Below are 27,941 nucleotides of genomic sequence, written 5' to 3'. Positions count from 1 at the left end.
ACTGCCCATGGACGGGCCCTGGAGGGGCGGGGCCGGCTTGTCCTCCCTGGGGGCGGAGCCCCCAGCAAGAGGGGCAGGGCCATCAAGCGTCAGCTGACCGAACTGGCCAATGACGCGCGGCGGCGGGGCCCGGCGGGCTGGGGCGGGGCGGGAGGGCGGAGCCAGCGCGGACAGCGGGCCATGGACGAGCCGAGCCTCCTGCGGCGCCGCGGGCTCCAGGTGAGGCCCCTGCGCAGGCGGGCGGTGTGGCCCGGGTGGGAACGGAGGGATGGGCGCTCGGGGCAGGGCTGGGCCCTGCAGGGCACGGGGAAACTAATAGTCAGGGGCGGGGCGCGCTGAGGTCGCGCCCTCTGCACGAGGCAGTTGCTTTCCCGCGAGGGTAAGGGGGTGTAGCCAGGTAATTCCCGGGGTAGCGGAGGCTGCAGGTGAGGGTACGGGGCAGGGCGCTGGGCTCGGCCCCGCTGCTTGCTGTCCCACCGCGATCCGCAGCAGCCTGCGCCCAGCGCCCGCCATATGTTCGGGCTGCAGAATCCATTCCCGGGACGTCGAGTACCTGGGAGCCGGTGAGGACGCTGCCAGCGTCGCCAGCACCACTGCCCCTGCCAGGGTTCCCGCTGCAGGGACCGACGAGTCCTGGGTTGCACAGGCGCCCACTTGTCCTTACAGAGAAGGACAACCGAGGCCCGGTCTGGGAAGCCCCCTCGATGCCCTTCGAAGGCTTCCTCTGTGGCCCAGAGGAGGCCAGGGGACCCCGTTTCTCAGTTTCCCGACCTTTCTAGCCTCTGCCTGGCCAGGCTGTGTCGCCGAGGGGACCCCGTGGTGAGGATGTGGCTGTCACCCTGGGGAGTGACCCTTTGTGCCTCTCCCCCTGTAACATCTCTACAATGGAAACTGAGGTCTGGCTGTCACACTCAGGCTCAGGCCGGACCCTGGGAAGCCCAGGCTGGCAGGTCGGGAACAGGGCTCCCATCCTGTACCCAACGCATGTGTATTGGGGCGCCCACTGCGCGCCCCGCTGCTGTCCAGTCGTGCCACTTCCCAGAGCCTGTTCTCAGGCAGCTAACCCTGGCATCGCTGGGGCACAGGGCGTAAGGGATGTTTGTGGCTATGAAAAAGGCAGAGGGAAGCCGAGGAGCCGGTCGGGTTTGGGTCGGACCCTGAGGCTGAAGAGTTTCTAACCCGGCTACAAGACTAAGTTGGGAGCCATAGGGCGTGGCGGGGATGCAGGATGGGTCCGAGCCAGGGCATGGTGAGGAGGGGTGCAGAATGGGGGTGCTCAGGCCAGAGACAGGAGAGAGGGCCCCAGCTGTGACGGGGTGGAGGGGCATCGGCGAGCAGTGTGGGGGGCAGCCTTGCCTGGAGTCCCAGTTAGATGCAAACCCCGCCCTCAGCCTCTTAAAATAGAGAAGCCGCCTCCGGGTAGAAGAATGGGGGCGCTCCTGACGTCAGGAAGTGAGGCCTGTTCCATGGGGGGGCGGAATTTCCAGATGACAGGTCCTCGTGGCCAAAGGAGAAACCGAGGCTCAGAGATGAAAAACCATGATCCAGGCCTCACTACATAGGCGACAGGATTCGAACCTAGACCCACCCAGCACTGGCTGAGTCCAGGGAGGTGAAGGGCTGCGGGGATGCTGGTGTGGGCGTGGCTCGTGCAAAGGCCCAGAGGCAGGAGCCATGCTATTTACCCGGGGAGCAAATAGAAAGTGGGTGACTGGTTGGCAGTGCTGACTGTGCAGAGATTAGACTTTCTCTGTAGGGTAATGGGGAGCTATGAGAGGTCCTAGAGTGGGGAAGACTCACTGTTATCGGCAAGCCAAAAAGACTCCTGTGCAGCCACTAGGGACACAAACGAGGTCAGGAATTCAAGGAGACAGAAATAAAGACCGAAGTGGGAGAAGATTATAACAGTTATAAAATAATAGTAAAGTGGCATTACATGTCCCTATTAACGGATCAAGTGTGTATATCTAGTTCTGCTATTTACTTGTATTTTTTAGGGGGAAGAGAGTGAGACTAAGACAGGACATCTAACAACCAGAAGCCAGAGGGCAGGGATGCTAAGTGATCTAGCAGTCCAAGCTGCATTGAGGTCCAGGCCTTTAGCTTAACCTGCAGTCCCTTTGGTGACTCCCTTCACTGCTCTGCCCCCTTAAGGGAGGTGGTCCCAGCCAATTGGGTGGTAGCTGCTCATGAGAGCCAATCAGATTTTCTGGAGGTCAGCCATTGGTGGAGGTCAAAGAGTCAATTCATAAAATCTTGAGGGCTCAAACAAGTGGTGATTGGCCAATCAGAACAATAGCATAGGGATACTGTCCAATGAGATTGCAGCTAAGAAAGGCCTTTGATTGGCTGCGCAGGAGAGGTCTTAGTTCTGACCCATGCCATAGCAGTTTGCTTTGGCTATGCTGCCTAGCTTGGTTAAACTCAATGTCCTGTGTAACATTTCCGAGCACCAATCAACAAGGGATCATCTGGAGCTTGGCATGGTGGTGCATACCTGTAATCCCAGCACTCAGTAGGCTGAGACAGGAGGATGCAGTGTGGTCGAGACTAGCCTGGCCTGGACTATGGAGCAAGACCCTGATCAGAGCACAAACCAAGCAAACAAACCCGAGATATTCTTATTATTTCCATCATTTTACACACGACAGAATTTCAAAACACGGGATCCCTAAACAGGAAATTTGCAGGACAGAGAAGGTAGCCATGGCCCATGTGGAGCCTGTGTCCCTTGCTACTGGGATGGAGCCCCTGAAGGCCCCTTCCTCCACGCCACTCTGCTTCTCCATGCCCTGGTTTACTTTGCCTCCTCCTCCAAGATGCCTTCCAGAGGTAGTTCGCGCTGGGCCGCACCCTGAGCCAGCCGGCCTCGGCCCTTCGCCCATGCTGGGTGCTACCAGCCAGGCTCTTCTGATGGCCATTCTCAAGGAAGCCGGCAAGGCAAGCCACTCGGGGTTCATCCCAAGCCCTCCAATGTGGGGTGCCTGGGCCCAGTTCTGTCTCCTCCAAAATCACGGAGCCGGTCTGGCTGGCACTGCTCCCCCCAGGAACAGCCGGCTGGGGGGCGGTAGGGCGGGGGCGGAGCAGACAGCGCGTGGACCGGTAGGGGATGTTCTCTTCCACGAACCTGGGCCCCGCGCCCGCGCGAGGCCTCTCCCCGGCCCCACTCCTAGCCCCAAGCCCAGCCTCTGTTTAGATCCCTTCCTTCCACTCGCGATGTAAGCGGCTTTCCCCTGACACTCAGGCAGCGCGGGGTGGGAGGCGGCACACAAGGACAGCCGGCTGGGGACGGCGACTGTGGGCCTCAAGTGAGGCCGGGGTGGCGACCGCCGGAGCATCTGGTTCGAATCCTTCCGTTTCTGGCCAGGTAGTGGGTGGCCTGGGACAGGATTCCACGGCGACGTAGGGGCAGAAAGCAGCTGCTGAGGCATCGGCGGCGGCGGTGGTAGCTCAGGGTCCACGATCGCTTGTCCTGAAGTGGAGAGGAATTCAATCAGACAGGGGGACCACCGAGCGGTGAATCATGCTCCTCCTGGCCTTTGAAAGCCTTGTTTTTGAGAGCTCGGGGAGGCTGGGATTAGGCCCAAGGGTGGCGTCCCAACGCGCGCCAACCCTTCCCCTCTTCCTCTGGGGGGAAAGCCTGTCCGACTAGCCGGGTCACCCAGCGCCTGGCAGCTTCCGGCCCCCTCCAATTGGCTGCGGGGGCCGATGACATCACCCGTTGCCATGGCGAACACCCGCCTCTGGACGTGGGCAGTCTGGAGCCCACCCAGGTAAAAATAGCGTGTGTCCCCATCGTGGGCCGCCCCATTGTGTGTGCTGGGGAGGGGAGTGCCATGGACATTAGCTTTCCGTTCTACCTCCGCCAAGGGTTGTGGGCAGCCGGCTTCCTTCAGGGCCTCAGTTTCCAGGCCTGTAACTCACCCGTACGTGATGCAAAATAGCAGGTGCATTATGACCTGCAACCCTCCTGATGTTTAACCCCCTTACAGATGGAGAAACTGAGGCAGGCTATTCCCCAATCACTTGCTGGGCCAGGAAGGAACAGATATTATAGCCAGGTGATGGGTGGCTTGGGGGTGGTGCCCCATGCTGGTTGGGGTGGCCCCAGATTTGGAATTTGTGCCGCATGGGCTTTCAGAATTCCTCTCTGGCCGGCCACGTCTGAGCGTGGACCCCAAGCCCAGTGCTTTCTGCCCCCCGTGTGGAAGGCCACCCGGATCCCCACAGGAAGCATGCTTGGCGCTAGGAGGTCCCGCAGGACAGAGGCGAGCCAGGCGCACTGAGGCCTGCCCTTCCCAGTGAGGTACATGAGATCATGGCTTTTCTGTCTTGCCCAGCAGGGATGTCTGCGAGGTGCGTAGGGGAACAACCTGGAGTTCTCTCTTCCTCAGCAGGATGCTTATTTTAAGCAACTACTAATATTCTTTTGGTTTCTTTCAGAGGGAGTCTTGCTATGTAGTTCTAGCTAGCCTTGAACTCCCAGGCTAGCCTCGAGCTCCCTGTGACCCTCCTGCCTCCGCATCTCAGGTGCTGGGATTACACCTGACCTGATATTCCTCTTGATCAACAGAATTCATTTTTCTGGGCGTGGAGGTGCATATCTCTAATCCCAGCACTCTCAAGGCTGAGGCGGGAGGGTCACTGTGAGTTTGAGATCAGCCAGGGCTACATAGTGAGTTCAAGACCACCCTAAACTACATAAGGAAACCCTGTCTCAAAGGAAAAAATAGAATTCTTCATTTTTATATTTATATATTTTTGTGGTAATGGAGATTGAACCCAGGCCCTTTGCCCGGATCTATGTCCACAACCTTTTCTTATTTTATTTTTGAAGCAGGTTCTTGCTAAATCACTAAGTCGCCTAGGGTGAACTCAAATCTGTAGTCCTCCAGTCTCAGCATCCCCAGTGCTGGGATTACAGGCATGCCCCACCACATGTGGTATCAGTGGCCTGCGAGGTACACCTGGGGTTCCAGGGCCAGCCTGGCATGTGGTACCAGGGATTGAACCTGGGTCCTTGAGCTTGCCAGGCAGGCGCTTAGACCACCAAGCTATCTCTCCAGCCCTGGCTCCATTTATTTCAAATAAAAGGTTGGTTGGGGTTTGTATTGTTTTGTTTTGTTGTTTTTTGTTTTGTATTTAGTGCAGATCTATAGGGTCTACAGGGTCTCACTACATAGATCGGACTCCTAGTGATCCTCCTGTTTCCAGCTTCCCAAGTGCTAGGATTACAGGTGCATGCAACCATGTCCAGTCTCAAGTGCTGTCTCAGCACGCCCTGGGGCAGAGGCTGGCATGGCAGGTTGAGGATGCAACCTCCGAACCCCGTGTCTGCCTAAGCAGGCACTTTAATCCGCTGAGCTATCTGGCCCGCCCAATTTTTTTTTTTTTTTTCCGGAACCTGGGATTGAACTCAGGCCCTTGCCAGGGAAGCGCTTATTCCACTGAGCCATCTCCCCACCAAAAGTATTTTTTAAACCCAATGGTGTCACATGCCTGTGGTCCCAGCACTCACGAACTGAGGCAGAGGATCCATCTTGAGTTCAAGGCCAGCCTGAAATACAGAGATCCTGTCTTAGAAAACGTATGTATTGGGGCTGGTGAGATGGCTCAGTGGTCTAAAGCACCTACTTAGAACAAGCTTAGCAAAGCACAGGGACCGCGGTTCAATCTCCCAGCACCACATGCCAGCCAGCCCCGCCCCCTGGTGGGCTGAGCTGGCCATACACACACACACACACACACACACACACACACACACAAATAAAATGAAAAAAAAGAAAACATATGTATTTTTAAAAAGCGGTGCAAAGGCCTGGGGAATGAGGCCTCCACGGGCTCCAATTTGGGGGATTAATGAGTCAAAGGTCAGAGTTCAAAGGGCTTCATTTCCTGGGAATGATGGAGTCTCTCTTTTCTTTCAGAAGGAGCTGAGCCTGCCTCGCAGGGGCCGCAGGTGAGTCCCCTGGCGCTGAGGGTTGGAGGGCTTCGCTGCTGGCTTTGCGTTGTGAATTTATTTTGGCAGAACCGGGGATTGAACTCAGAGCCTTGAGTTTGCCAGTCAGGCGCTTATCCTACTGAGCCATCTCCCCAGCCCCTGGGTTGTGAACTTAATACTGACTCTGCTCCTCACCTGATCTTCCCTGGCATTCCTTTAGTGCTTCACAAGCATCTCACCGACAGCCCAGGAAACCCCTGGCACTATGCAAATGTATGCAAATGAGGAACTTGAGTAGAGGCGTTGCTCCCAAGGTGTTAGGGCACCAGCGCTGAATGAGATGTTCCTTGCACCCCAAGTCTCCTGGCTCCGGCTTGAATGCCTTCCGCGACAGGGCGCTCATTGCTTTTCGGGGGACATGAGGACACAGTCTTCTCTGGTTCCCATGGGCATTCCTGTGGGCTGGCAAAGAGACTACATGTACTGTTTTCCCCGTTTGCAGGTGGGGGATACCAAAGCCCAGACAGACAGGGGTTCGTGTCCTGCCTTGCGCCATCTGGTTGTCCAGAAGTATGTGTATGTGGAGACCCCGTGTTTGCCGGGTGCATTTGCCTGAGCCGGGGGTATGGGAATCACTCAACGAACACTTCTGAGCACAGACTGTGTGTTTGAGGCTTGAGGGACCCAGAGTCAATACAATGCCAGGGAGCTCGCATTCCAGGAAGAAGGGACAGTGGCGTGAGGTAGAAATTCAACAGAAGGGGATAGAAGGAGGCTGGTCCCAGCATGTGGGACCTCTTGAGGAGGGCCCTTGGGGGCGTGGATCTGCAGAGGAGAGGCACCACGGGGAGGGCTGGAGATGCCCTGCGGCACGGGGCACCACGCGAGCGCAAAGGTGCCAGTGTAGCATCGCAGACCAGCGTGGACCTGAGGGCGGAGGGCAAAGCAGGTGGATGGCAGAGGGCGGGGTTCCGAGGACGAGGCTGGCTGCGTGGCCGCCACGCCCGGCCATCTGCTCCTGCTGGTCCCGGGCTGGCCAGCTGGAGGGGCGGGACTCCGACGTTACCCTGGCCTTTGCTCAGGTTGGGGGCAGGGCAAGGGCCAGCTGTTAACCTCATGGGACAAAGTCCTGGGCCCTAGGGCTGGGCCGGACAAAGCTCTGAGGAATCGCCCCTCCTCCACATACTCCCCTCCCTCCCCGGTTCCCGGGCTGGCTGGCTGGGACCCCCCTGGGCTTCAATGGGCCAGAGGGGGACGCCGACACTTCCAGATCTGTCTGTCACCCGGAGATAGTCTCGCAGAGGCGGGGACCGAGGGCGCACTGGAACATGGTCACTGGGACACGTTCCTGCAGAGGCCCAGAGCGGCGGGGGCCTCGGGTCCGGGGTGCTGGAACACGCAACGAGGCTAGGGCGTAGTAAGCAGGACAGGCCCGGGTGACATCGGAGGCGCGAGGGCGGGGCGCGATGAAGCAATGAAGCGGGCGGGGAGACGGACCCGCCCTTCCTCTCAAGTCCGGGGGCTCCGGGACGTGGCCTGGAGGCTGCGGGGTCCCACGGGGAAGCGGCAGCTGGTGTGGCTTTCTGCTCACCGCGACCCCGCCCGCCGAGCTGGCGCGCGCGCAGGTTCCGGCTGCGCCCCGGCCTCACCATAGCCCGGCTGCGCACTGCCCCTCCCGATGACGGGCGTGGTCGACGCCGCCCCGCCCCCCGATGGGCGGTTCCTTTCACGCCCCGCCCGCGAGGGGCGGAGTCGGCCTTGCCCGGCGCTCGGCCACGCACCTCCCGCCGCCGCCGCCGCCGCCTGGCGATCGCGCCACGATCCGGGGCCCAGGCCTCCCGCAGGGCGTCGGCAGCCGGCGGTGTAGCTGCGGCTTGGCCTGGCCATGAAGTCCCGCAGGGATAAACTGCACATCCCAGCCCTGACCCTCGAGTGAGTTTCCCGCGGGCGTGGGGACCCAGGAGGACCCCGACACCGCCCTGATCGCGTCCCCGCGCCGCCTCCGGGGAGCCCTCCCGGGCCCCAGCAGTCTGATCTGGATCGGGCCGCTCTCGGTCGCCGCCAGGTCACGGCCGCCTCTCTCTTCGCAGTCTGTCCCCGAGCAGCCAGAGCCCGGCGCTGCTTAGCCCTAGCAGCCCCTGCAGCCCCTGCAGCCCCTCGCTGGGCCTGCACCTCTGGAGGTGAGTGACTCATGGCCTCAGTTTACCCCGCACGCACCGCTCCTACCTCCTCGGGCCTGGCCGGCGGGGTTCTACCCGTGGCAGGTGGCCGGGCAAGGTGGAACTTGAGCTGTGGCCCAAAGACTCTGGGGCAGGTGCAGGGTTCCCAGGCACCCAGGACCTGGGCAGGACCAGAATGCTCAGCAAGGCCAAGAACAGCTCACGTCCCAGCTGCCCAAACTGAGGTTCTTGCATCTGAGGCCTGTAGGAGGTTGGTGACACCCTTCACAATGGCTTTCACTTGTGTACCTGAGAGAATATCATGGCCTCCTTGTGTGTTTTGTTTGGCAGTCATTCACACATTAGTATGAACAAGTTGCTTAGCCGTTTCTGTTGGCTTTTAGCGAGAAGAGAGCAATATGGAGCCCACAATCAGTGTCAGACAGCAGGTACCTTCACGCAGAGAGCAAGTACTTAGCAGGTACCTACTGGGTGCCAGGTGCTAAGAGCATAGATGTGGATCAGAAGAAAACTGTCGGGGCTGGTGAGATGGCTCAGTGGTCTAAAGCACCTACTTAGAACAAGCTTAGCAGACCACAGGGACCGCTGTTCAATCCCCCAGCACCACAAGCCAGCCAGCCCCGCCCCCTGGTGGGCTGAGCTGCCCCCCCACACACATAAATAAATAAAAATTAAAAAAAAAAAAGAAGAAGAAGAAAACTGTCCCTCTCTTTGGGAGTTGTCAGTCCCCTGGGGGAGGTGACCAGCAAACACAGGAATGGATAACAGACATTTTCAAGTGAGGAACTGCGGGCAGGTGGCATGTGAGCTTGGGGAGATTGGTGCCAGACACTGAAGGTCCTGGGGTAGAGTGGAAGTTTTTACAGTGCCTTTGGCTGCCTTGACAGGGAAGTGATGAGGACAGCAGTGGATTTTCAGAGATGGGAGGCAAGTAGGGCAGCACCCACACCGAGGGTGGCAGGACATCGGGACCTGGCCTGGGGGCCACAGGAGAGCACACAGGCCTGGGATCTCAGTGTGCGTCGCTCAGGGCTGTGTCGGGCCCAGCCTTCAGCGCTTGGCCTCTGTGTGAGCGAAGGAGGCCTCGGGTAGCCAGCTGCTCAGTGGGTTTTATCAAGGGGAAATGGAAGCACAGAGAATTTGGGGCCGGCGCAGAGGTCACCAAACCTCTCCAGTGGCCACCAGAGGGCAGCAGAGCCCCACCACCCAAGAAACCCGGTCCTTGCCTGCGGGTTTTGGCCCTGAACCTGAGGAAATACCATGAATTTCTCTCTGGGCTTGTGTCCCAGCCCTGTACACCTTAGCGTGAGTGAGGTTCACAGATCCTTAGCAATAAGCCCTCCCTGGGCATGCAGGTGCAGGCAGGCCGGGCCCCAGGCCCTTTGTGTGTGCTGCACCCTCAGCCCCAGAGCTCCCTTCCCCGGCTGCTGGGTGTTCACCAGGCCCCCGGAAGGGAGGGCTCCCTGCGCCTGCTTCCTCCCAGATCTCACACCCATGGCCTGTGCGTGTTTGGGGACCCGCGGCCGGAATGTGACCCCTGTGTCTTCTCATATGATCGTGGAGTTGTTTTAACGTGCAGTCTGGATGAATGGTGAGCAGCTCCAAGGCTCCATGGGGGACGGGCATGCCAGTGGTTGGTGGCAGTTCCTTCTGGGGCCTTGAATGCCAAGGCAGGAGGAAGGTGGAATTTCTAGCTCAGCCAAGAGATGTGGGGCGGGAGAGGCACTGACAGCCTGGAAGGACTACAGGTTGTGTGGGGTTCAGTGCACTTACCCTGGGCTGTGCTGTCATGGTCCCTATGTGTCAGAAAGAAGCAGCCGCCAAGGTCGCAGTGGCCTAGAGATCCAGACCCCATGCAGGAGGTTTACGTAGCAGCAGCGGTGGCAGCATGGGTTTGCAGCAAAGTCGCTGAGGAGCCAAGGAGGGCTTGGGCGAGTGTGCGTGGGAGGCCGCCCTCTAGTGGGGGCAAGGGATCGCCTTCCAGGGCAAGGTGGGTATGGGAGAGGCAGGTGCTGGGGACCACAGGAGCAGTGGCATCTGTCATTGAGCGCCTGTGGCTATGTTCTGCGCATGTGCAGAAGTGTTTCCCCGCCTGGGTTGGGTGGTAACTTGATTGTGGTTTCCACCCCAGCGGGGGGCCGGCAGAACTGGGAGGCTCCATCGCCTGTGCCCAAGGGAACTATTCCTGCCCCTGGTCTTCATGCGTCCCCTGGGGCACAGAGCAGCTTCAATTCCTGGCGCTGTGGTGCAAATCTGTCATATCAGCACTTGGGAGGCTGAGGCAGGACAGTTGCAAGTTGAAGCCCAGTCTGGAAAACTTACTGATTTAGCAAGATCCTGTCTCAAAATTTAAAAAAAAAAAAAAAAAAAATTAAAATGAGAAGGGTTGGGGGCCTGCCCCTTAGCTCAGTTCTTTAAGTGGCTGCTTCAACAAAGCAGTCAGGCTCAGGTTGCTGTGGTTCGATCCCCACAACTCAAACCAGCCAAACCTGCCCTGAAGGCATTCGGAGAAAAAAAAATCCTTATTCCATTTTGGGGCCGTGGAGATGGGTCAGTGGAATAAGCACTTCCCTGGCAAACGCAAGGGCCAGAGTTCAATCCCCGGTTCCACCAAAAAATTAAAAAAAAAGAAAAAGAAATTAAAATGAGAAGGGTTGCATCTCAGTGTGAAGGCCCTGGGTTCATTTCCTACTATAGGGGAGGGGGTTTGTAGAACCCTCATTTTTCCCCATCCCCATTCTGATCTGTGCCTCAGTATCCCTCAGTACTGTCCCAACACCTCATGGGCCTCTTCCCTGTCCCCTGCTGCCCATGGCAGACACAAAAAGAATCACTCCTTCCCTGCTGTACACAAGCAGCCTCCACAGCTCTCCGATTCCCTGACTGTGACCCTTAGGCTGCTCCCTGGGGCGCCACCTGGCTCCCATCTCCATGGCCAGCTCCTCTTTCCTCAGTGCCCCCTGGGTGCAGTGACACCTCTTCAGTGGGTCCTTGGCTGAGGTGTCCGCCCCCCCCACGTGCCACCACCAGCCCATTTCTTCACACTGCATTTGTCACTGTCTTCCGTCATTGTTCCTGCATCTTCTCTGTCCCCCAGCCCAGCCCAGGGCCTTAAGGACTGGATTCATGTTGGTCCTCGTTGGGTTGTACGGTTCAGCAAGGGTCGGGCTCAGGCTGTTTGTTGAATGAATGAAGAACCGCTTGTGGGTGTTTGAGTTCTGGGTCTAGGAAGCCTGCGTAGGAGGATGCAGATTCCAGGGTGGCACTGGGCATGGAGGAGACCCAGTGGAGCCAGCCTGCGACTTGAATCAGGGAGGGTGAGGACTACACACTGGGTGACAGCAGCTACCTGTGTATCAGTTCCCTCTAAGTTAGTCTGATGTTCATGCACGTATAAGGACAGTGAACAGCGCTTGTAGGCCTCTGTGCTGTCCTGACTGCCCTGTTCCCGGCAGGCCCCAGAGACAGAGGCCAGATAGGGCCCTGGGCTTCCTGTCACCACACACAGGTGGAACGTCAGGCCCTGATGCAGCTGGCACCGCCCTCAGTGCAGGAAGGGTGCCCCTAGAGCCCCCAGGCTGGAGAAGCGAAACCAGGCAAACCCAAGCCAGGGCTGCACGGCGGCCGGGGAACTGGATTTTGCCACACCAATTCGAAACGATGGAGCCAGAACGGGCGTGGTGGCAGAAACAGAGCCAGGTCGCAGGGTGGGCCCTGAATGTGGCACAGAGCTGGGGTCAGCACGGTGTGGGGTGATGAGGGAGGAAAGGGGCGGTGATGGTATTTACAGGGCAAAGGAGGCCAAGCTGCACTCCCTGCCAACGCCCCGCCCCCGCGAGCCCTGGCAACGCCCCGCCCCGCCGCCTTCGGTCATAGCAACGCCCCGCCTACTCGCCCGCAGGCGAGCCCGGGGCTTCGCTTCCGCGTCCAGGCCCCGCCCCCTGATCCAGGCCCCGCCCCTGCCCTCCCGGGCGGGGTTCCCGGCCGCGCTCCTCTGGGCGCGCGCTTCCTCCCGCCGCCCCCCTTCGGCGGCCCCGCGCCCCCGTCCACCCTGCTTGCGGGGCTCCGGGCAGATCCCATCGCAGGGTCGCGCCCCGCCCCGCCCGCTGCGCCCCTGCACGCCCCGGGCCTCGGGCGGTGGCGGCGGCGGCGACACAAAGGGAAGCAGCATGTCCGACCCCAGCTACTGGACGGCGGTGGCGGCCCCCGGGCACCGCAGCCGCCTGGCCAAGGGCGCGCTGCTGCAGCGCTCCAAGAGGTAGGGGACGCGGGCGTCCCCGCGGCGTGGCGGGTTCCCAGGGCCAACGCGGGAGGCGGGAGGCGGGGACAGAGAGCGTCCTCAGCCCATTGATCCCCGACCACTGGAGTAACTGCGGGGTGGGGCCCAGCTGGGATTCGAACCCCGGTCTCAGGTCGAGGAGCGTGGAAAAGCCGAGGCCGCTCTGCCCCGGGGCGCTCAAGGGAAACGCTGGCTCGCAGCAAACATTTGCTGCGGGAGGCAGCCTGTGGGTGGAGAGCAAGGCCTGTGGGTCTGGGGCTCACCCCAGGCCCGGTCAGGCCTCCTGGAATCTGGGTTCCCCTCTGGAAAGCTGAGCGGCTGAGGCAGAGCTCTACGGAACCAGCTTCACAACACAGTGCTGTGTGGCCTCAGGCAGCTGCCTAACCTCTCTGTGCTTGGTTGGTCAGCCAGGCCAAGTTCTGGCGGTGGAAGCCCTGGATGGCAAGCCCAAGCTCAGGCTCTGCTCCAAGGGGAACACATTTGTGTGCACGGCACACCTGAAGTGACCAGGGCTCTGCTCTCACTTTATTCTCCTTGTCCGTGGGTTCGGGCTGCCTGAAGAGACCATCAGGTGCCGGAGGGTCCCCAGCCTCCCTTGGCCCAGAAGGGCTGTAAAGACAGCTGGCACTCAGTAGCTGCTGCAGAGGTGAACGGGTAAAGCGGGGCTGTCCTTGGAGACCCCAGCTGAGCTGTATGTTCAGGGCATGGCCTGTGGGCCCCAGGGAGGCCACCCCAGTTCACTGGTGTCCCCACAAATGCGACAACACAATGGGGTGCAGCAAGGGGGGAGGACCCAGGTGACACCCGGCCGGAGAGGATGTGGCAACAGGCAGTGCTCACATGTGTGTCGGGGGAAGAAGAGGGGGCAGGAAGTCGCACAAGGACCTGCTGTTTTTCACTTTTGCTTCAGCACCTTGGGCCAGGGAAGGACAGTCATCTCAGCACTTGGGAGGCTGAGGCAGGAGGATCACTGTGAGTTCCCGAGCTACATAGCCAGACTCTGTCTCAAAATCAGTAGCAACAACAGTAATCCCTGGGACTGTTGGCATCTCTAGCCTGTTTCCCAACTTGGCAGTGGCTGTGACTGGTCTCCCACCCGCTGGGGGCTTCTTGGGATTGGGGGTGTCACTGCAGAGGCATCACCTGAGCCCTTGGCTCTCCCTCTGAGGGCACTGTCAGTTCTGGAGAGGGAGAATGGTACTAGACTGCCTGTGGCATCACATGTGTTCTCCCACCATCCTTTGGGGCACACAGGCAGGTAAACTGAGGTTCAGAGAGACACCTTGGGTAGAGCCCCCCCATCTCCATCTCCTGCACTGTCTGCTGTCAGTGCTGTCCCCTCTCCCAGGCCATCTCCACAGCCACCCAAGGCCCAGGGCCCTCTCTCCTGCGTGTGCTCTGGAGCCGCGTTGGCGGCGCGTGGGCTGCAGCGCCTGTCAGGCTGAGGCAGCAGCCGTTGCCGAGCGACTGCTGGCTGGGACATGTAGCTCCCGACATCCCTCTGCCGCGGTGGGCGGGGGCTGGGCTGGGCCTTGGGGGTGTTGCCGGCAGCAGGAGACGCCAGGGGCCTGTGGGCCAACCAGAAGGGGGTACGGGGCAAAAGGCAGGCTCAGGACAGACCCGAAGCTAGGGGGAGACAGGTTGAGGGGGGGTTGCTGGCACAGGTGGACACTCAGGGAGTCCTGAGGGGTGGGGCAACGCTGGGGTGATGGATCAGGAAAGGCTGTCAGCTGAATTCAGCCCCTGCTGGTTTGGGGTTTTTCTTCATGGTTTTGTTTTTTCAAGATAGGATTTCTCTCTGTGTCACCCAGGCTGCCCTGAAAGCTGTTGTAAACCTCCTGTCTCAGCCTCCTGAGTGCCTGGATGCACATGAAGCTGGCCCAGGGGGTGCTGGACACACACAGTGGTCACTGTGAGGCTGGAAGGGCTTCTGCTATTAACAGTGGCAGCAGTGTCCATAATTAGGGACATTTGGCCAGTGGTCGCTCCCTTCCTGGCCTGGATACTAAGGGGCTCTGAGTAGGGTGGCGGGCGGGGGGGTACACCCACTCAGACAGGCACAGGCCCCTGGAGCCCCAGGCCCTGGCCACCCATCCACCCTTGTGTCCCCACCCCATCCACAGCTGCCGCAGTGGGAACCGCAAAAGCTTGGTGGTGGGGACGCCGTCTCCGACTCTCTCCCGGCCCCTGTCACCGCTGTCCATCCCCACTGGTGAGTACAGTAACAGCGGACAGGCACACAGAGTCCTGTCTGGGCCTCCGCTGACTCAGTTTCCTCACCTCCTCCTCAGCAGGCAGCAGCCCGTTGGACAGCCCACGGAACTTCTCGGCTGCATCTGCCATTAACTTCCCCTTCGCCCGCAGGTGAGCGCTGTGGGTGTCCCGGGGGACGGGCTTGGGATCCCTCAGCAGTGGGACCCCCCTCTCATCTGCCTCTGCCTCCCCCAACCCCCTGGTGGCGGACTCTCTCTCTGTGCCCGCAGCCACATCCCACGCAGCGACAGGTAATGGGCAAGCATCACTCACCCACTAACAAGCCACTAACTCCCTGGTCCCAAGCTGCCAACCTCACTAACTCACCTGCACTTATTGAGTCCCTGCTGGGGGCTGGGCTCCTGTGGAACCCGAGGCTGGCAGGTCTTCAGGCCAGTGCAGGGGGTGGCGGGTAGTGTGTCCCCAAACAGCCATGCGTGGAGGGCAGAGTTTGATGAGGGCCATGCTGGCTGCTGGGTAACGGTAGGCTTCCAAAGGAGGTGTCCAAAGGCCCAGGAGCCCCATTTCATGAGGCTGGAACCTGCCAGCTACAGCCTCTGCCCTAGTCCCTAGAGCCACAGGGCTGGTTCCACTACCCCCATTCTGATCCTACCGCAGGGCTGACGGGAGAAGATGGTCCCTCGCATCCCTCCCATCTTCCGGCTATGGAACCAACACGCCCAGCTCCACTGTCTCGGTACTCATGGTCCCATCTAGGCGGGTGTGGGGTGTCGAAGACACATCTTGGGGTGTTTCCCAGGGGTCGATCAGATAGTTATCTAGTCATCAGACAGCCTGGCTACCCATTTTGTGTCCCGTACTCTGTGGGTTATTGGGTACCACTGGGAAGCTCAGCCTTGGCCCCAAGGGTCCCCCAGTCTGTCCCTAAACTGAGGTTGGGATCAGGCCAGAGGGACATGTGGGACTCAAGCCAGACAGGGGTAGCTGAAGGAAGGGACATCAGAGGTGGGGTTTTGAGGGCTGCCTAGGAGATGGACAGGAGAAAGGGATGGACAGTCCTGCATCCCAGCCGTGGCCCTGACCCCCACCTCCCGCAGTCGAGCTCATCCTCCCGGGAGCGTCTCCATCAGCTTCCCTTCCAGCCGACGCCGGACGAGCTGCGCTTCCTGTCCAAGCATTTCCGCAGCTCCGAGAGCGTGGTGGACGAGGACGGTGGCCGCTCTCCCCGACTGCGGCCCCGTTCCCGCAGCCTCAGGTTGGCCCCACCTCTGCCCTTTCTTGCACTGGCCTGGGGACCACACTGTACCCCTGTGCCATCTCTGGCCCCCAGCCTCGGCTCTCACATGGGCCACCTGTCCCCCTTGCAGCCCTGGCCGTGCCACCGGCAGCTTCGATAATGAAATCGTCATGATGAACCACGTGTACCGGGAGCGGTTCCCCAAGGTGGGCGCTGCTTCCCTGCCCTCGCCCGGGCCTCCCCGCCCAGCACCGCCCCCAGGGCTGCACTCTGAGTCCCTGTCCCGTTTTGCTGTCCAGGCCACCGCCCAGATGGAGGGCCGGCTGCAGGAATTCCTGGCCGCCTACGCGCCCGGCGCCCGGCTGGCTCTGGCCGATGGCGTCCTGGGCTTCATCCATCACCAGATTGTGGAGCTGGCCCGGGACTGCCTGGCCAAGTCCGGTGAGGCGCTGGTCACCTCGCGCTACTTCCTGGAGATGCAGGAGAAGCTGGAGCGCCTGCTGCTGGACGTGGGTTGGGGCCAGGCCAGGTGGGGGCGGGGCTGGGTGGACGGAGTGGGAGGGGCCTGCGGGAAGGACCTGGGGGTGGGGCTGAAGGCCCACAGCTCTGTGGGCATGAGTGGGGCGGGGCTCCGCCAGAGTGGTGGGGGGATGAGCTGTGGGTGTGGCCAGGGGCGGAGCTGGGTGGTGGGCAGGGCCTGATGCGTTGCCACGCCCCTCGCCAGGCTCATGAGCGCTCGGACAGCGAGGAAGTTGGCTTCATCGTCCAGCTCGTCCGGAAGCTGCTGATCATCATCTCACGGCCAGCTCGGCTCCTCGAGTGCTTGGTGAGCCCTTTGCCTGTGATTCAGTGGAACCCAGAGATGGTGGCCACTGAGCAGAGCCTTAGCAGACACAGGGAGGGACACGCGGCACCGGGCCCTGTGTGACCAGCTGTCCCTGCGCCGCAGGAGTTCGATCCCGAGGAGTTCTACCACCTGCTGGAGGCTGCCGAAGGCCAGGCACGGGAAGGCCAGGGCATCAAGACCGACCTACCACAGTACATCATTGGGCAGCTGGGCCTGGCCAAGGACCCGCTGGAAGGTGAGCGGGAGGAGCGAAGCAGAAAGTGGGCAGCGGCAAAGTGCAGGACGAGGGCAGATGCAGGGAAGAAGAGGCCCAGGGGCCGGGCCGGCGGTCGGGCTGGCAGTACCTGGCCCAGTGGGCATTGGGCCACGTAGAGTTGCAGAAATTGCCGAGTGGTAGAGGGACGAGGTGCAAAGTCAGCTCTCCTCCCTCGGCTCACAGAGATTGTGCCTCTGAGTGACGTTGATGGAGGACAGCCCCCTGCACCTGAGTCACCAGAGGTGAGTCACCCGAGTGTCGGATCCTCTCCTGTCTTAACACTTCCCCTTGTAAACCAGGCAGCCACAGCAAGAGCTGGTACACCAGTGACTTTGGGGGAAAGTACCAGTAGGCAGGGCCTCCTTGATGTGGAGGCCTGGTGGAGCTAGGCCAGAAGAGCCCTGAAGGGTGGGTTTTGGAGGATGTGTAAGAGTTTGTTAGGAGGCAGACACGACTTGGAAAATCCTCAGAGAAGCTGATTTGAGAAGTTTGGGTAGGGAGGAAGTGGTGTTGGGCACCAGGACAGGCAGCGTGGACTTGGGGACAGGAGAAGGCATCTGTAGGTTCTGCAGTGGGGCAGGACCTGAGCCTTTCCTCTCCCCAGAACCGTGCCCTGGGTGGCCCGTCACGGAGAAAGCCATGTGAGAGTGACTTTGAGACCATCAAGCTCATCAGCAACGGGGCCTATGGGTAAGTCCTTAGGTGCTCAGGTGGCTGAGGCCTGGGAGCCCTGGTGTCAGGCTGTGCCTCGTAATCAGGCACAGTGGCACAGGCCTGCCATCCCAGCGCCGGGGAGGGGAGGCAAAGGCAGGATTATCACAAGTTCAAGGTCAGCCTGAACTACACAGAAAGACCCTGTCTCAAAAAGAAGAAAAACTCTTGTCCCTTGTCAGTGAGACTTACAAGGTTCCCCTTGAGATGCGCAGAGGGACACAAGGCTCCAGAAGGAGACAGAGACAGCACAGCCAGGTGCCTGCCTCGTCCCCAAGCCATGCTTAGGAGCAATGGGCGGGGGGGCCTCTGGTTCAAGGTTTCTGGACACAGGTGCATGAAGTCATGTGGAGAAGGGACAGGAGGCAGGGGAGCCCCAGGAGGGGAGGACACTGAAGCTAGGGTTTGAGAGTCTCTGCAACACAGCTGCCAAAGCAGCAGCAGCCAGGGGGCTTTATTTTTTCAGGCTTTAGCTTATCTATGGCTAGAAGCAAATTCGCCAGAGTGCAGAGTTCAGAGGCTCAAGCCGCTACTCAGCCACGTTCCTACCATTCCGATGTGTAGACATTCAAGCTGGCTCCCAGTGGGCCGTGGCAAAGGGTCTCAGCTGGGCGTGCAAGAATAAATGAATGGAGCTGCATGCAGAGGCTCGTGCCTGGGAGCCCACCTGCTTGGGAGGCCGAGACAGGAGGGTCACGAGTGGAGCCTTGGGCAATTCAGTGAGGCCCTGGTTCAAAACAAGCCATACAGACAACCCGGTGTGGCTCAGTGGTGAGCACTTAGGAGCAGGTGGGAGGCCTTGGCTTCCATCCCCAGCACTGGAGAAAGGGTGCAGCCTGGCAGACTGGGTTGGGGTCCAGCTGGGTCCCTGACCTCAGCAACACCCCGTCCCAGGGCCGTGTACCTAGTGCGGCACCGAGACACGCGGCAGCGCTTTGCCATCAAAAAGATCAACAAGCAAAACTTGATGCTGCGGAACCAGATCCAGCAGGTGTTTGTGGAGCGTGACATACTCACGTTCGCAGAGAACCCCTTTGTGGTCAGCATGTTCTGCTCCTTTGAGACCCGGCGCCACCTGTGCATGGTCATGGAGTATGTAGAAGGTACTTGCGCACGTGCGCAATGGAAGCTCGCTCCTCCCTGCTGCAGCGGGGCTGGGGGCTGTGTGTGAAAGGGGCCGTCCTGTCTGGGACAGATGAGGGCCACTGCCTGAGGAGGGCACGAGCTCACCATCTGCCGTCCCCAGGTGGCGACTGCGCCACGCTGCTGAAGAACATGGGTCCGCTGCCCGTGGACATGGCGCGCATGTACTTCGCCGAGACGGTGCTGGCCTTGGAGTACCTGCACAACTACGGCATCGTACATCGCGACCTCAAGCCAGACAAGTGAGGGGGCGGAGCGCCCCCCTCCCGAGGGTGGGGGTGGAGCCTGCCCTCGGTGGGCGGGGCAGGGGTGGAGCTCTGAGGGGTGAGGCTCCGGTGGATTGGGCCGCAGAGCCTGTGGGTGTCGTCTTGTGAGGGTGGGTTTTGGCTGGATGGAAGGGATGGAACACAGACAAGCTGTGGACTTGGGGTAGTGGGGGCTGCGGTCTAGATAACTGGTGGGGGGGCTGAGGGGTGGAGTCAAAACGTCTGTGGTGTGGCCTGGGGCGGGGCCTAGTGGGCTTGGGTGTGGCCTGGGGTTGGCTCTGGAGCCCTGCCTGCCTGTCTAACTGTACCAGCATCCTGGGCTCCTCCAGCAGGGAGGCCGAGGATACAGCCATTGTGGAGGAGGGAGGGAGGCAGGAGGATCGCAAGTTCAAGGCCAGCCCACGTAAATTAGCAAGCTCCTGTGTCAAAATAACATTTTTATAAAGGGCTGGGGTGTAGCTCAGTGACAGAGTCCACGCTTAGCATAAGTGATGCCATAGTTCCATCCTCAGTACCAGCAAATAGTCACCATTCGTTGGCATTATGGGGACTGATGCTGGGGCCCCCACAGATGGCAGATGCCCCAGGTGTGGATCCTTAGTACCTTCTACAAAGTGGTGCAGTGTTGGCATAGATTCTCAGACCAGCCTCCTACTTGGGACCCTCCTGCCTCAGCTTCCTGAATTGCTGGGACTGCATTCATGCCCCCTTGCCTGGCTCAGCCCCTTCTGTCCTATGACCCGTCCCCACCCCTGTGCAGATCACAGCACACAGCGCTGGCCTGGGCGCACGGCCTGTCTGGTATAGCCAGCTCTGGGTGCAGGGGCAGGCAGCGGGTGGCTCGCCCGCCCTGAGGGTCCCTTCTGCCTGCCTCTGCAGCCTGCTCATCACCTCGCTGGGCCACATCAAGCTGACTGACTTCGGGCTGTCCAAGATCGGGCTGATGAGCATGGCCACCAACCTGTACGAGGGCCACATCGAGAAGGATGCTCATGAGTTCGTGGACAAGCAGGTGGGTGGGTGGGCAGGGGCGGCGTGAGCGTGAGGCCCGGGTGCGGGGACACCGGGACAGCGGGCACGACAGCCAGCCCGGGTGACACAGCTGTTGTCCTGGTGCCCAGGAGGCCGAGGGAGGAGGGTTGAAAGCTCCAGATCAGCCTGAACAGCGTAGCAGCTTAGCCAGGCCCTGTCTCAAAGAAAGCGAAGCAGAGAAAATAACACAAGTCAGCCCCTTCGGCTGTCCCCCCTGCTCCCAGCCCAGTCCTCTGCTTTCCTGTCTCCCACCTGGGGCTGCCTGTTTCTCCTTCTGCCCCCAGGTGTGCGGGACCCCTGAGTACATCGCCCCCGAGGTGATCTTCCGCCAGGGCTATGGGAAGCCAGTGGACTGGTGGGCCATGGGCGTCATCCTCTACGAGTTCCTGGTGGGCTGTGTGCCCTTCTTCGGGGACACGCCCGAGGAGCTCTTCGGGCAGGTGGTCAGCGGTGGGTGCCCTGCACAGCCCTGGGCTTGAGCCTCAGCCCTCCCAGTGTTGGGAAGGGTCACCTGCATTGTGCCCTGGGGAGGCAGCCTGCACTGAATCGGGGTTCCGCCCCACCCTCACTCCTGCCCTTGTTTCAGATGAGATCATGTGGCCAGAAGGGGACGAGGCACTTCCGGCTGATGCCCAAGATCTTATTACCAGGCTGCTGCGGCAGAGCCCAATGGATCGTCTGGGCACTGGTACGTAGGTGCCCTCACAGCTTAGGCCCCAGGCATAAAGAGGGAGTAGACCTGGGATTTAAAAAAAAAAAAGCTCTTCAGAAGGTACACGGAGGAGAGAGGTTGGAAGTGGGGTTTTAAAGGATGTATAAGGGGCTGGAGAGATGGCTCAGTGGTCTAAAGCACCTACTTGGAACAAGCTTGGCAAAGCACAGGGACCATGGTTCGATCCCCCAGCACCATATGCCAGCCAGCCCCGCCCACAGGTGGGCTGAACTGGCCACACACACAATAAATAAAATGTAAAAATAAATAAATTAAAAAAAAATTTAAAAAAAAAAAAAAAAGGATGTATAAGAGTTTGCCTAGGGCTGGAGAGATGGCTCAGTGGTCTAAAGCACCTACTTGAAACAAGCTTGGCAAAGCACAGGGACCGCGGTTCAATCCTCCAGCACCACATGCCAGCCAGCCCCGCCCCCTGGTGGGCTGAGCTGGCCACACACACACACAATAAATAGATGTAATAAATAAAAATAAATAAATATTTAAAAAAAATTAATTTAAAAAAAAAAAAAAAAAGAGTTTGCCTAAAACTAGAACAAGACTTTGAAGGAATAGGAGGTAGTTAGGTCTGGGGTCCCCAGAGGACACCAAGGCTGTATAAGTGTGTGGATCTGTGAAGTCACCAGAGTTGTGTCCTGAGGCTTCAAAGGCCCAGTTCAGAAGACCCAACGGTCACTTCCTGCTCTTTGGGCCAAAGAGGAAGCACTGTAGGTACAGGATCTCAGTGTCCTGCTGAAGGAAGGGCAGGGCACTGACTATATGGCTCCCAGGGGGCTTCAGGGGTAGGGACCACAGCGCTCAGCCAGGCATGTCTGCAGGGGGCACCCACGAGGTCAAACAGCACCCCTTCTTCTTGGGCCTGGACTGGGCTGGGCTGCTGCGACACAAAGCCGAGTTCGTCCCGCAGCTGGAGGCTGAGGATGACACCAGCTACTTTGACAGTATGTGGGGCCCCTCAGCAGGCACCGTGTCCTGCAGCCTGGGAACCCCAAACCCCATCCTACCCGGGGCTGGGGCTTCCAGGGCAAGCCCAGCTGGGGTCTCCTGTGAGATGCCAGGTTCAGGGCGAAATAAGGCCCACGGAGGAATCAGAAGTGCACAGAGCTTGGGCCGGGCCCTAGTGGCAGGGTGCAGCAGTTCCTCGTAGCCACCCAGCGCGCGGGTGTGCTGCCACCCCAGGGCCTCTGCCCACCCCGGACGCAGGGCCCCCGGGGCCCCGGGCTCAGGTGCCTCCCCGCCCGCAGCACGCTCAGAACGCTACCGCCACCTGGGCTCGGAGGACGACGAGACCAACGACGAAGAGTCGTCCACCGAGATCCCGCAGTTCTCATCCTGCTCTCACCGCTTCAGCAAGGTGCGCGCTGCCGCCGGCCCGGCGGGCGGGCGGGGCGCTGCGCGCGGCGGGGACGCCAGCGCCCCCTGCAGTTCGCTCGGAGCGGACCGTTTTAGCCGCGTTCTGGGTTTTCCCTTTCTTTGAGATAGGTTCTTGCTCTGCAGTGCAGTATGACCTAAAGTACTTGGCGATCCTCCTGCTTCAGCCTCCCGAGGTTGGGCTGATGGGTGCGCCCCCATCCCAGTCCTGTTGTTTTGTCATCACGCTCCAGGTCTACAGCAGCTCTGAGTTTCTGGCCGTGCAGCCCACCCCCACCTTTGCTGAGAGGAGCTTCAGTGTGGACCGGGAGGAGGGGTGGGAACGCAGCAGTGACGGGGACAGTGGCCTCCGGCTGAGCACTGAGGTCCGGTAGGTGCCTGGGACAAAGGCCCATCAATTTTCCCAGTCTCCTGGGAGGTGAACCCGGTAGAGAAGGGTCAGACCGGCCAGACTGTCAGGCCCCCTATGACTTCGCTGCTTTGAGCATCATATTACTGACTGTGGCAAACATGAAGCCGCTAATAAAACTTCTGTTCATCCTTCAAAACCCACAGCCATCCCCCTAGAGGACATCAGTTAGAAGGTGGGTTTTGAAGGTTGCATAGGAGTTCTCCAGAACTCTGCCTATATTTGACCCTCACGACCAAGCATTCAACACAGGCTGCTCCTCCCTACAGGTTGAGGTCCTGCACGTCCTCTGGGTCCTCCTGTCATTCGTCATCATCTCAGCCTGAGAGAGGCCCCAGCCCATCGCTTCTGAACAACATCAGCCTAGACATGCCCAAATTTGCCTTCTCGTCAGAGGATGAGGGAGCGGGCCTAGCCCATGTGGACCCCAAAAAGCCTATCTTCATCCTGGGGGAGCCTGAACCCCCACCACAGACCACCCTAGTAACACCCAAACCCTCAAACCTTTCTGGTAGGTGGGGCCCACGGTGAGAAGAGTAGCTTTACAGAAAGTTTCCCAGAGAAGGGATTATTTGAGAAGGGTGTTGAAGGATGAGTAGGAGTTCTCTGAAGCTAACAAAAACTTTAAAATGGCTGCAGAGAGACCATAAGCTCCTGAGGAACCTCAGTCAAGGGGTAACACCTCCAAGAGAGGCTGGGGTTGGGTTAGCCCCAATAAGACCCAAGGGTCCAATAGGGGCATAGGAGGCAGCCTCTCAAAGGAAAGGACTTGAACGGCTGGGAAAGGGTGTGAGGGGAGCAGGCTCTGATGAAGAAAGGCCAGGAGTCCAGGTGTGCAGGTAGAACCCAAGAAGGCCAGCAGGGACAGCTGGGGGGAGAGGGAACCCACTGACCCCACTGCCCACAGCTGACGCGGCAGCCCTCAGCCACGCACGTCTCCGGAGCAACAGCACTGGTGCCCGGCACTCCACACCCCGAGCCCTGGATGCTGGTCTGGGCCGCCGACTCGGAGCAACCAGAGAACCCGCCAGCGACAAGCCCAGGGCCACCCCCGGCGGGGGCAGCGGCAGCGGCGGCAGTGGGGGCCGAGTGCCCAAGTCGGCGTCAGTATCAGCCCTGTCCCTCATCATCACCGCAGGTGCCAGTGCGGTAGACCGGAGTGGGGACAGGGAGCAGGGACCGCAGAACTGCAGGGGTCCTGGGACCCAGCAGTGGCCGCGAGGGAGGGAGGGCAGGTGGCTACCGGGCGCCGCTGACTGCCCCTCGCTGCTTGTCCGCAGACGACGGCAGTGGCTGCCCCCTCATGAGCCCGCTGTCACCGCGTTCGTTGTCCTCCAACCCATCCTCGCGCGACTCTTCGCCAAGTCGGGACCCGTCGCCCGTGTGCGGGAGCCTGCAGCCCGCAGTGGTCATCCACAGCTCGGGCAAAAAGTACGGTTTCAGCCTGCGCGCGATCCGCGTCTACATGGGCGACAGCAACGTCTACGCCGTGCACCATGTCGTCTGGGTGGGTTCAGCACACTTCCTTCTTGGGGTACATGGGGGGCTCCTGGCCGTGGGGAACCGGGTGGTCCGGAGCCACCGGGCTCTTCTCCGGAATCCGTGCCGCCTGGGGGTGCTCTGCACACTGCGCACCCCGGATCTGCCCCCTGGTTCAGGGAAGCTGAGGCGCGGCACGACCCCGCCCAGGTGGGTGCCCCGAATTTAGGTCTCAGACTCCTGCCCGGCTGTGTCCTCCAGAGCGTGGAAGAGGGGAGCCCCGCACAGGAGGCTGGGTTGCGCGCCGGGGACCTCGTCACGCACATCAACGGCGAGTCGGTGCTGGGCCTGGTGCACCGGGACGTGGTGGAGCTGCTGCTGAAGGTCGGCGGGGTGGGGCGGGACCCCCTCGGGCCACGACCCCTGCCCCCACGCCCCCTGCCCGCACGCCCCCTGCCCGGCCTCACCTCCAGTTCAGGCCGTACTCCCGGTAGGGTTGGGACCCCCTTGGGGCTGGGACCTGGACACCATCTTTACCTGCTGTGTACCAGAGGTCCCAGGCAGGGGTCGAAGTCCCGGGCTTGGAAGAGGTCCAGGAGCCCTAGGTCCTGCGGGTGGGGGCCGAGGCCCAGCACTCGCACTGGTGTGTCGGTGGTGGTCCGCCGTCCAGTGCCCCGCAGCGTGCGCCTAGGTTGAGGAGCTCCTACAGGGACGCGGACGAGGCAGGGGCAGATAGGGGGTGGAGGGGGCTGGGGGTGGCTGGGAGCAGGCTCCAGGCCCTGGTTCCAGTCCTGCACTCCCCAACCAAAATCACTGAGGTGGGAGTGCACGCCTGTTGTCCTAGCACTGGGGAGGATGAGGCAGGAGGATCGCTGCAGGTTTGAGGCCAGCCTGAACTGCACAGGGAGACCCTGTCTCAGTGGATAAATACAAGGGCCAGGGTACAGCTCAGTGTGAGGCAGAGGGTGTGGCGTTAGCAGCTATGACGCAGGCAGAGTGGGGACACCATCAGCTCGCCCTCCCTCGCAGAGCGGAAATAAGATCTCCCTTCGCACCACGGCGCTGGAGAACACAACCATTAGGGTGGGCCCAGCGCGAAAGGACGCGGGGAAAGGGCGCATGGCGCGCCGCAGCAAGCGCAGCCGGCGGAGGGAGACACAGGACCGGTGAGCAGCCTCAGGTCTGGGTGGCCAGGGTCACGGAGTGGGTGGCGCTGACTGTGTTCCTCCATCCGCAGGCGGAAGTCTTTGTTCAAGAAGATCTCGAAGCAGTCGTCTGTCTTGCACACAAGCCGAAGCTTCTCCTCCGGCCTCCACCACTCACTGTCCTCCAGTGAGAGCCTGCCAGGGTCCCCCACCCACAGTCTGTCACCTAGCCCCACCACACCCTGCCGCAGCCCTGCGCCCGATGGCAGCACCAACACAGGTGCCCAAATTGTGGGAGTATAGGATAGTGAGAATGGGGGACAGGAAGAAGAGGGTGAAAGAAGTGGGGCTTTGATGGATAAGTAGGAGTTTGATGCATCTAGACCAAAGGAATGCCCACCGTGAGTGGGGCAAGTTTGGTCAGTCCTGGTACCCAACCCCAGCATCCCTGACCTGCACCTGCCATTCACAGATACCGCGTCCCCGCCCAGCGTGTCCCCAAGCTCCAGCAGTCCTGCATCCCCAGCCACTGCCTGCCACGCCCGTCCCAGCTCCCTGCACGGCCTGGCGGCCAAGCTGGGGCCACCCCGGCACAAGGGCGGGCGCCGCAAGTCCACCAGCAGCATCCCACCCTCACCGCTGGCCTGCCCTCCTGTGCCTGCCCCACCACCACGCTCACCGTCACCCCTGCCGGGCCACACGCCTGGGCCTGCCCGGTCCCCTCGCCTGCGCCGTGGACAGTCAGCTGACAAGCTGGGCACGAGTGAGCGGCCCGACTCTGAGCTGGTGATCATGCGGCGGCTGCACCTGTCCGAGCGCCGCGACTCCTTCAAGAAGCAGGAGGCGGTACAGGAGGTGAGCTTTGACGACGAGGCCCCCGGCACGGCGCCTGTCCCCACGCCTGTGCCCGTGCCACAGATCGCTGTGCAAGGCGCTGAGCCTGCAGCTGCCAGCAACGACTGAGCCCAGCCGGGGCCGCGGCCACCAGCTCCCAACGCACAGTCACAGGGCAGGGGGTCAGTCTGCAGTACCAGAGGACAAGCCAATGGCGTCCCTCCCTCAGATGTCCTCTGTGCACAGTGGATGGCCAAGATCGGCCAGGCTGGGCTCGGGCGGCATTGTAAATAGCAAATCCCGCCACTAATTTATTACTTTTTCTAAGCAATAGCCGGGCTGCACCGTCCTGCAGGTGGCTTCTGGGCCCTCAGCCTGCAAAGCCCGCCAGGGTTGGGAAGCAAGCGCTTTGGACCGCGTCTGTGTGCGTGTTCTCTCCCCACCCTTCTAAAGTTCTGGTGTGCATTTGGTACCTGATCCCATTCCTGACCCAAGACCGAGCCTACGTGTCCAGGCCTAGTTTGGCTTTGACTTGCAAACTCCACAAACGATATCCCTCCCCTCCAAGCCATGACGCTGGAATCTGAAGATGACATCCCACTGTCCCAGCTGCTGTCCTTACTACACTCTGACTCCAGTGCTTCAGGCTTCTGCCTGGGAAAAGGGTATAGCAGCTGGGGTTTTGATGGAAAAGTAGGAGTTCACTGATGTAGGCAATGAGGCACAGATGCCCTGCGTGGTGTCAGCCTGGCCTAGCAAGGTACTGCTGAGGGGAGAGGAGAATGGCCCACCCATCGTGTGTCCAGGGAGGGCCCTCTGTGTGTCCTGCCTCCCTGAGGTGGATGTGCGCTAAGGAGGTGCGCAGGCAAGGAGGCCCGGGTTTGATTTTCAGCTTCACTGTGTGGCTCTGGGAAGATGTCTTTCCCACTCTGTGCCTCAGTTTCCTCGTGTTTACAGGACTAATCCCAGCGATTACGCATTAAGCGCCTGCTGTGTGTGCTAAGCGCTTTGCTCATGGCTCTTTCCTGGGACAGCATTGAGAAAGCCCAGAGCTGGCATCCTTGTTGCCCCTGCAGCTCAGGAGGCAGAGGCCCGGCCAAGGTCTGGGTTGGTCCCTCCCACTGCCCTGCAAGAGGTGCCGGGAGGGAAGCACCGACCACGCCCACCGTGGGCGCGGACCTAGCCTCAGCCAGTGGGCATGTGTGCAGACCCTGGCCCTGCTTCTTCCCAGGAGGTTCCGTCCCCCCCCCCCCCCCCGTGGAGGCAGGGAGCTCTGCTGGCACTGCGTCCTTCCAGAGCCTCCGGCCAGCCCCGCTGGGGCTTGCAGGGTGAAATAAGCCTGTGCATGAATTGCCCCTCCTTCCATCCTGGAGCTGGCAGCGAATAAAAGCCCACATTTACAAAGAGGCCTACTGTCTACATTTGTGGGAAAGGGGGCGTGGGAGTGGGGTGAAAACAATCTCTTAGCTCAAAGGCATTGTATGTGGGTTTTGAAGCCTGCATAGGAGTTCGCCGTTGCGATTTTCCCCGACAACAAAGGAAGCTGCCTTTGCCGTACCAGTACCCATGTGGACTACTACCCATCAGGTTTATTAAAACCAGGTGCGCCTGTAGCCCCAACTATCTGGGAGGCTGCAGCCCAGGAGTTAGCGACCAGCCTAAACAGGGTGAAACACAGTCTCAAGAAAAAAGAATGAAAAACTTCATTCAGTCACCAGTCTGGAGCCCTGAGCTACGTTAATTAACAAAGGACACCACATTTGCATCGTTATGGTCGCGGTTTGTGCTGGAGCGCTGCCAGGCAGAACGTGCGCCGAGCCGAGCTCAGCCGAGCGCCCTCGGCTACGTCCGGAGCTCGCCGCCGCTC

At 60.4% G+C, this 27,941-nt stretch overlaps 1 protein-coding gene across 12 annotated transcripts; it reads left to right on the top strand.

The window, feature by feature from the left end:
- Positions 1-177: 177 nt before the first annotated feature.
- Mast3 (microtubule associated serine/threonine kinase 3) lies at positions 178-27,470 on the top strand. 12 transcript variants are annotated; one of them, XM_023707150.1, is made up of 28 exons: positions 178-219; positions 5,928-5,959; positions 14,524-14,612; positions 14,692-14,764; positions 14,884-14,904; positions 15,272-15,350; positions 15,712-15,869; positions 15,982-16,057; positions 16,151-16,360; positions 16,576-16,677; positions 16,801-16,933; positions 17,138-17,196; positions 17,559-17,644; positions 18,560-18,768; positions 18,912-19,050; positions 19,954-20,086; positions 20,391-20,556; positions 20,693-20,794; positions 21,655-21,777; positions 22,081-22,190; positions 22,441-22,577; positions 22,886-23,127; positions 23,524-23,754; positions 23,897-24,123; positions 24,357-24,479; positions 25,125-25,261; positions 25,333-25,520; positions 25,713-27,470. In XM_023707150.1, exons 1-28 carry the CDS (start codon positions 181-183, stop codon positions 26,201-26,203), a joined length of 3,915 nt encoding a protein of 1,304 aa, XP_023562918.1. In that variant the 5' UTR covers positions 178-180; the 3' UTR covers positions 26,204-27,470. The 12 variants fall into 12 exon arrangements, with proteins under 12 accessions (XP_023562918.1, XP_023562921.1, XP_023562916.1 ...); XM_023707148.1 differs by lacking the exons at positions 178-219; positions 5,928-5,959 and adding exons at positions 7,692-7,873; positions 8,032-8,121; XM_023707153.1 differs by lacking the exon at positions 14,884-14,904.
- Positions 27,471-27,941: the final 471 nt, after the last annotated feature.

The sequence above is a fragment of the Octodon degus genome, unplaced genomic scaffold, assembly GCF_000260255.1.
Source record: "Octodon degus isolate 3935 unplaced genomic scaffold, OctDeg1.0 scaffold00282, whole genome shotgun sequence".
NCBI lineage: Eukaryota > Metazoa > Chordata > Mammalia > Rodentia > Octodontidae > Octodon > Octodon degus.
The sequence above is the reverse complement of the archived record's forward strand: the minus strand, read 5'-3'. Positions and strand labels throughout refer to the sequence as shown.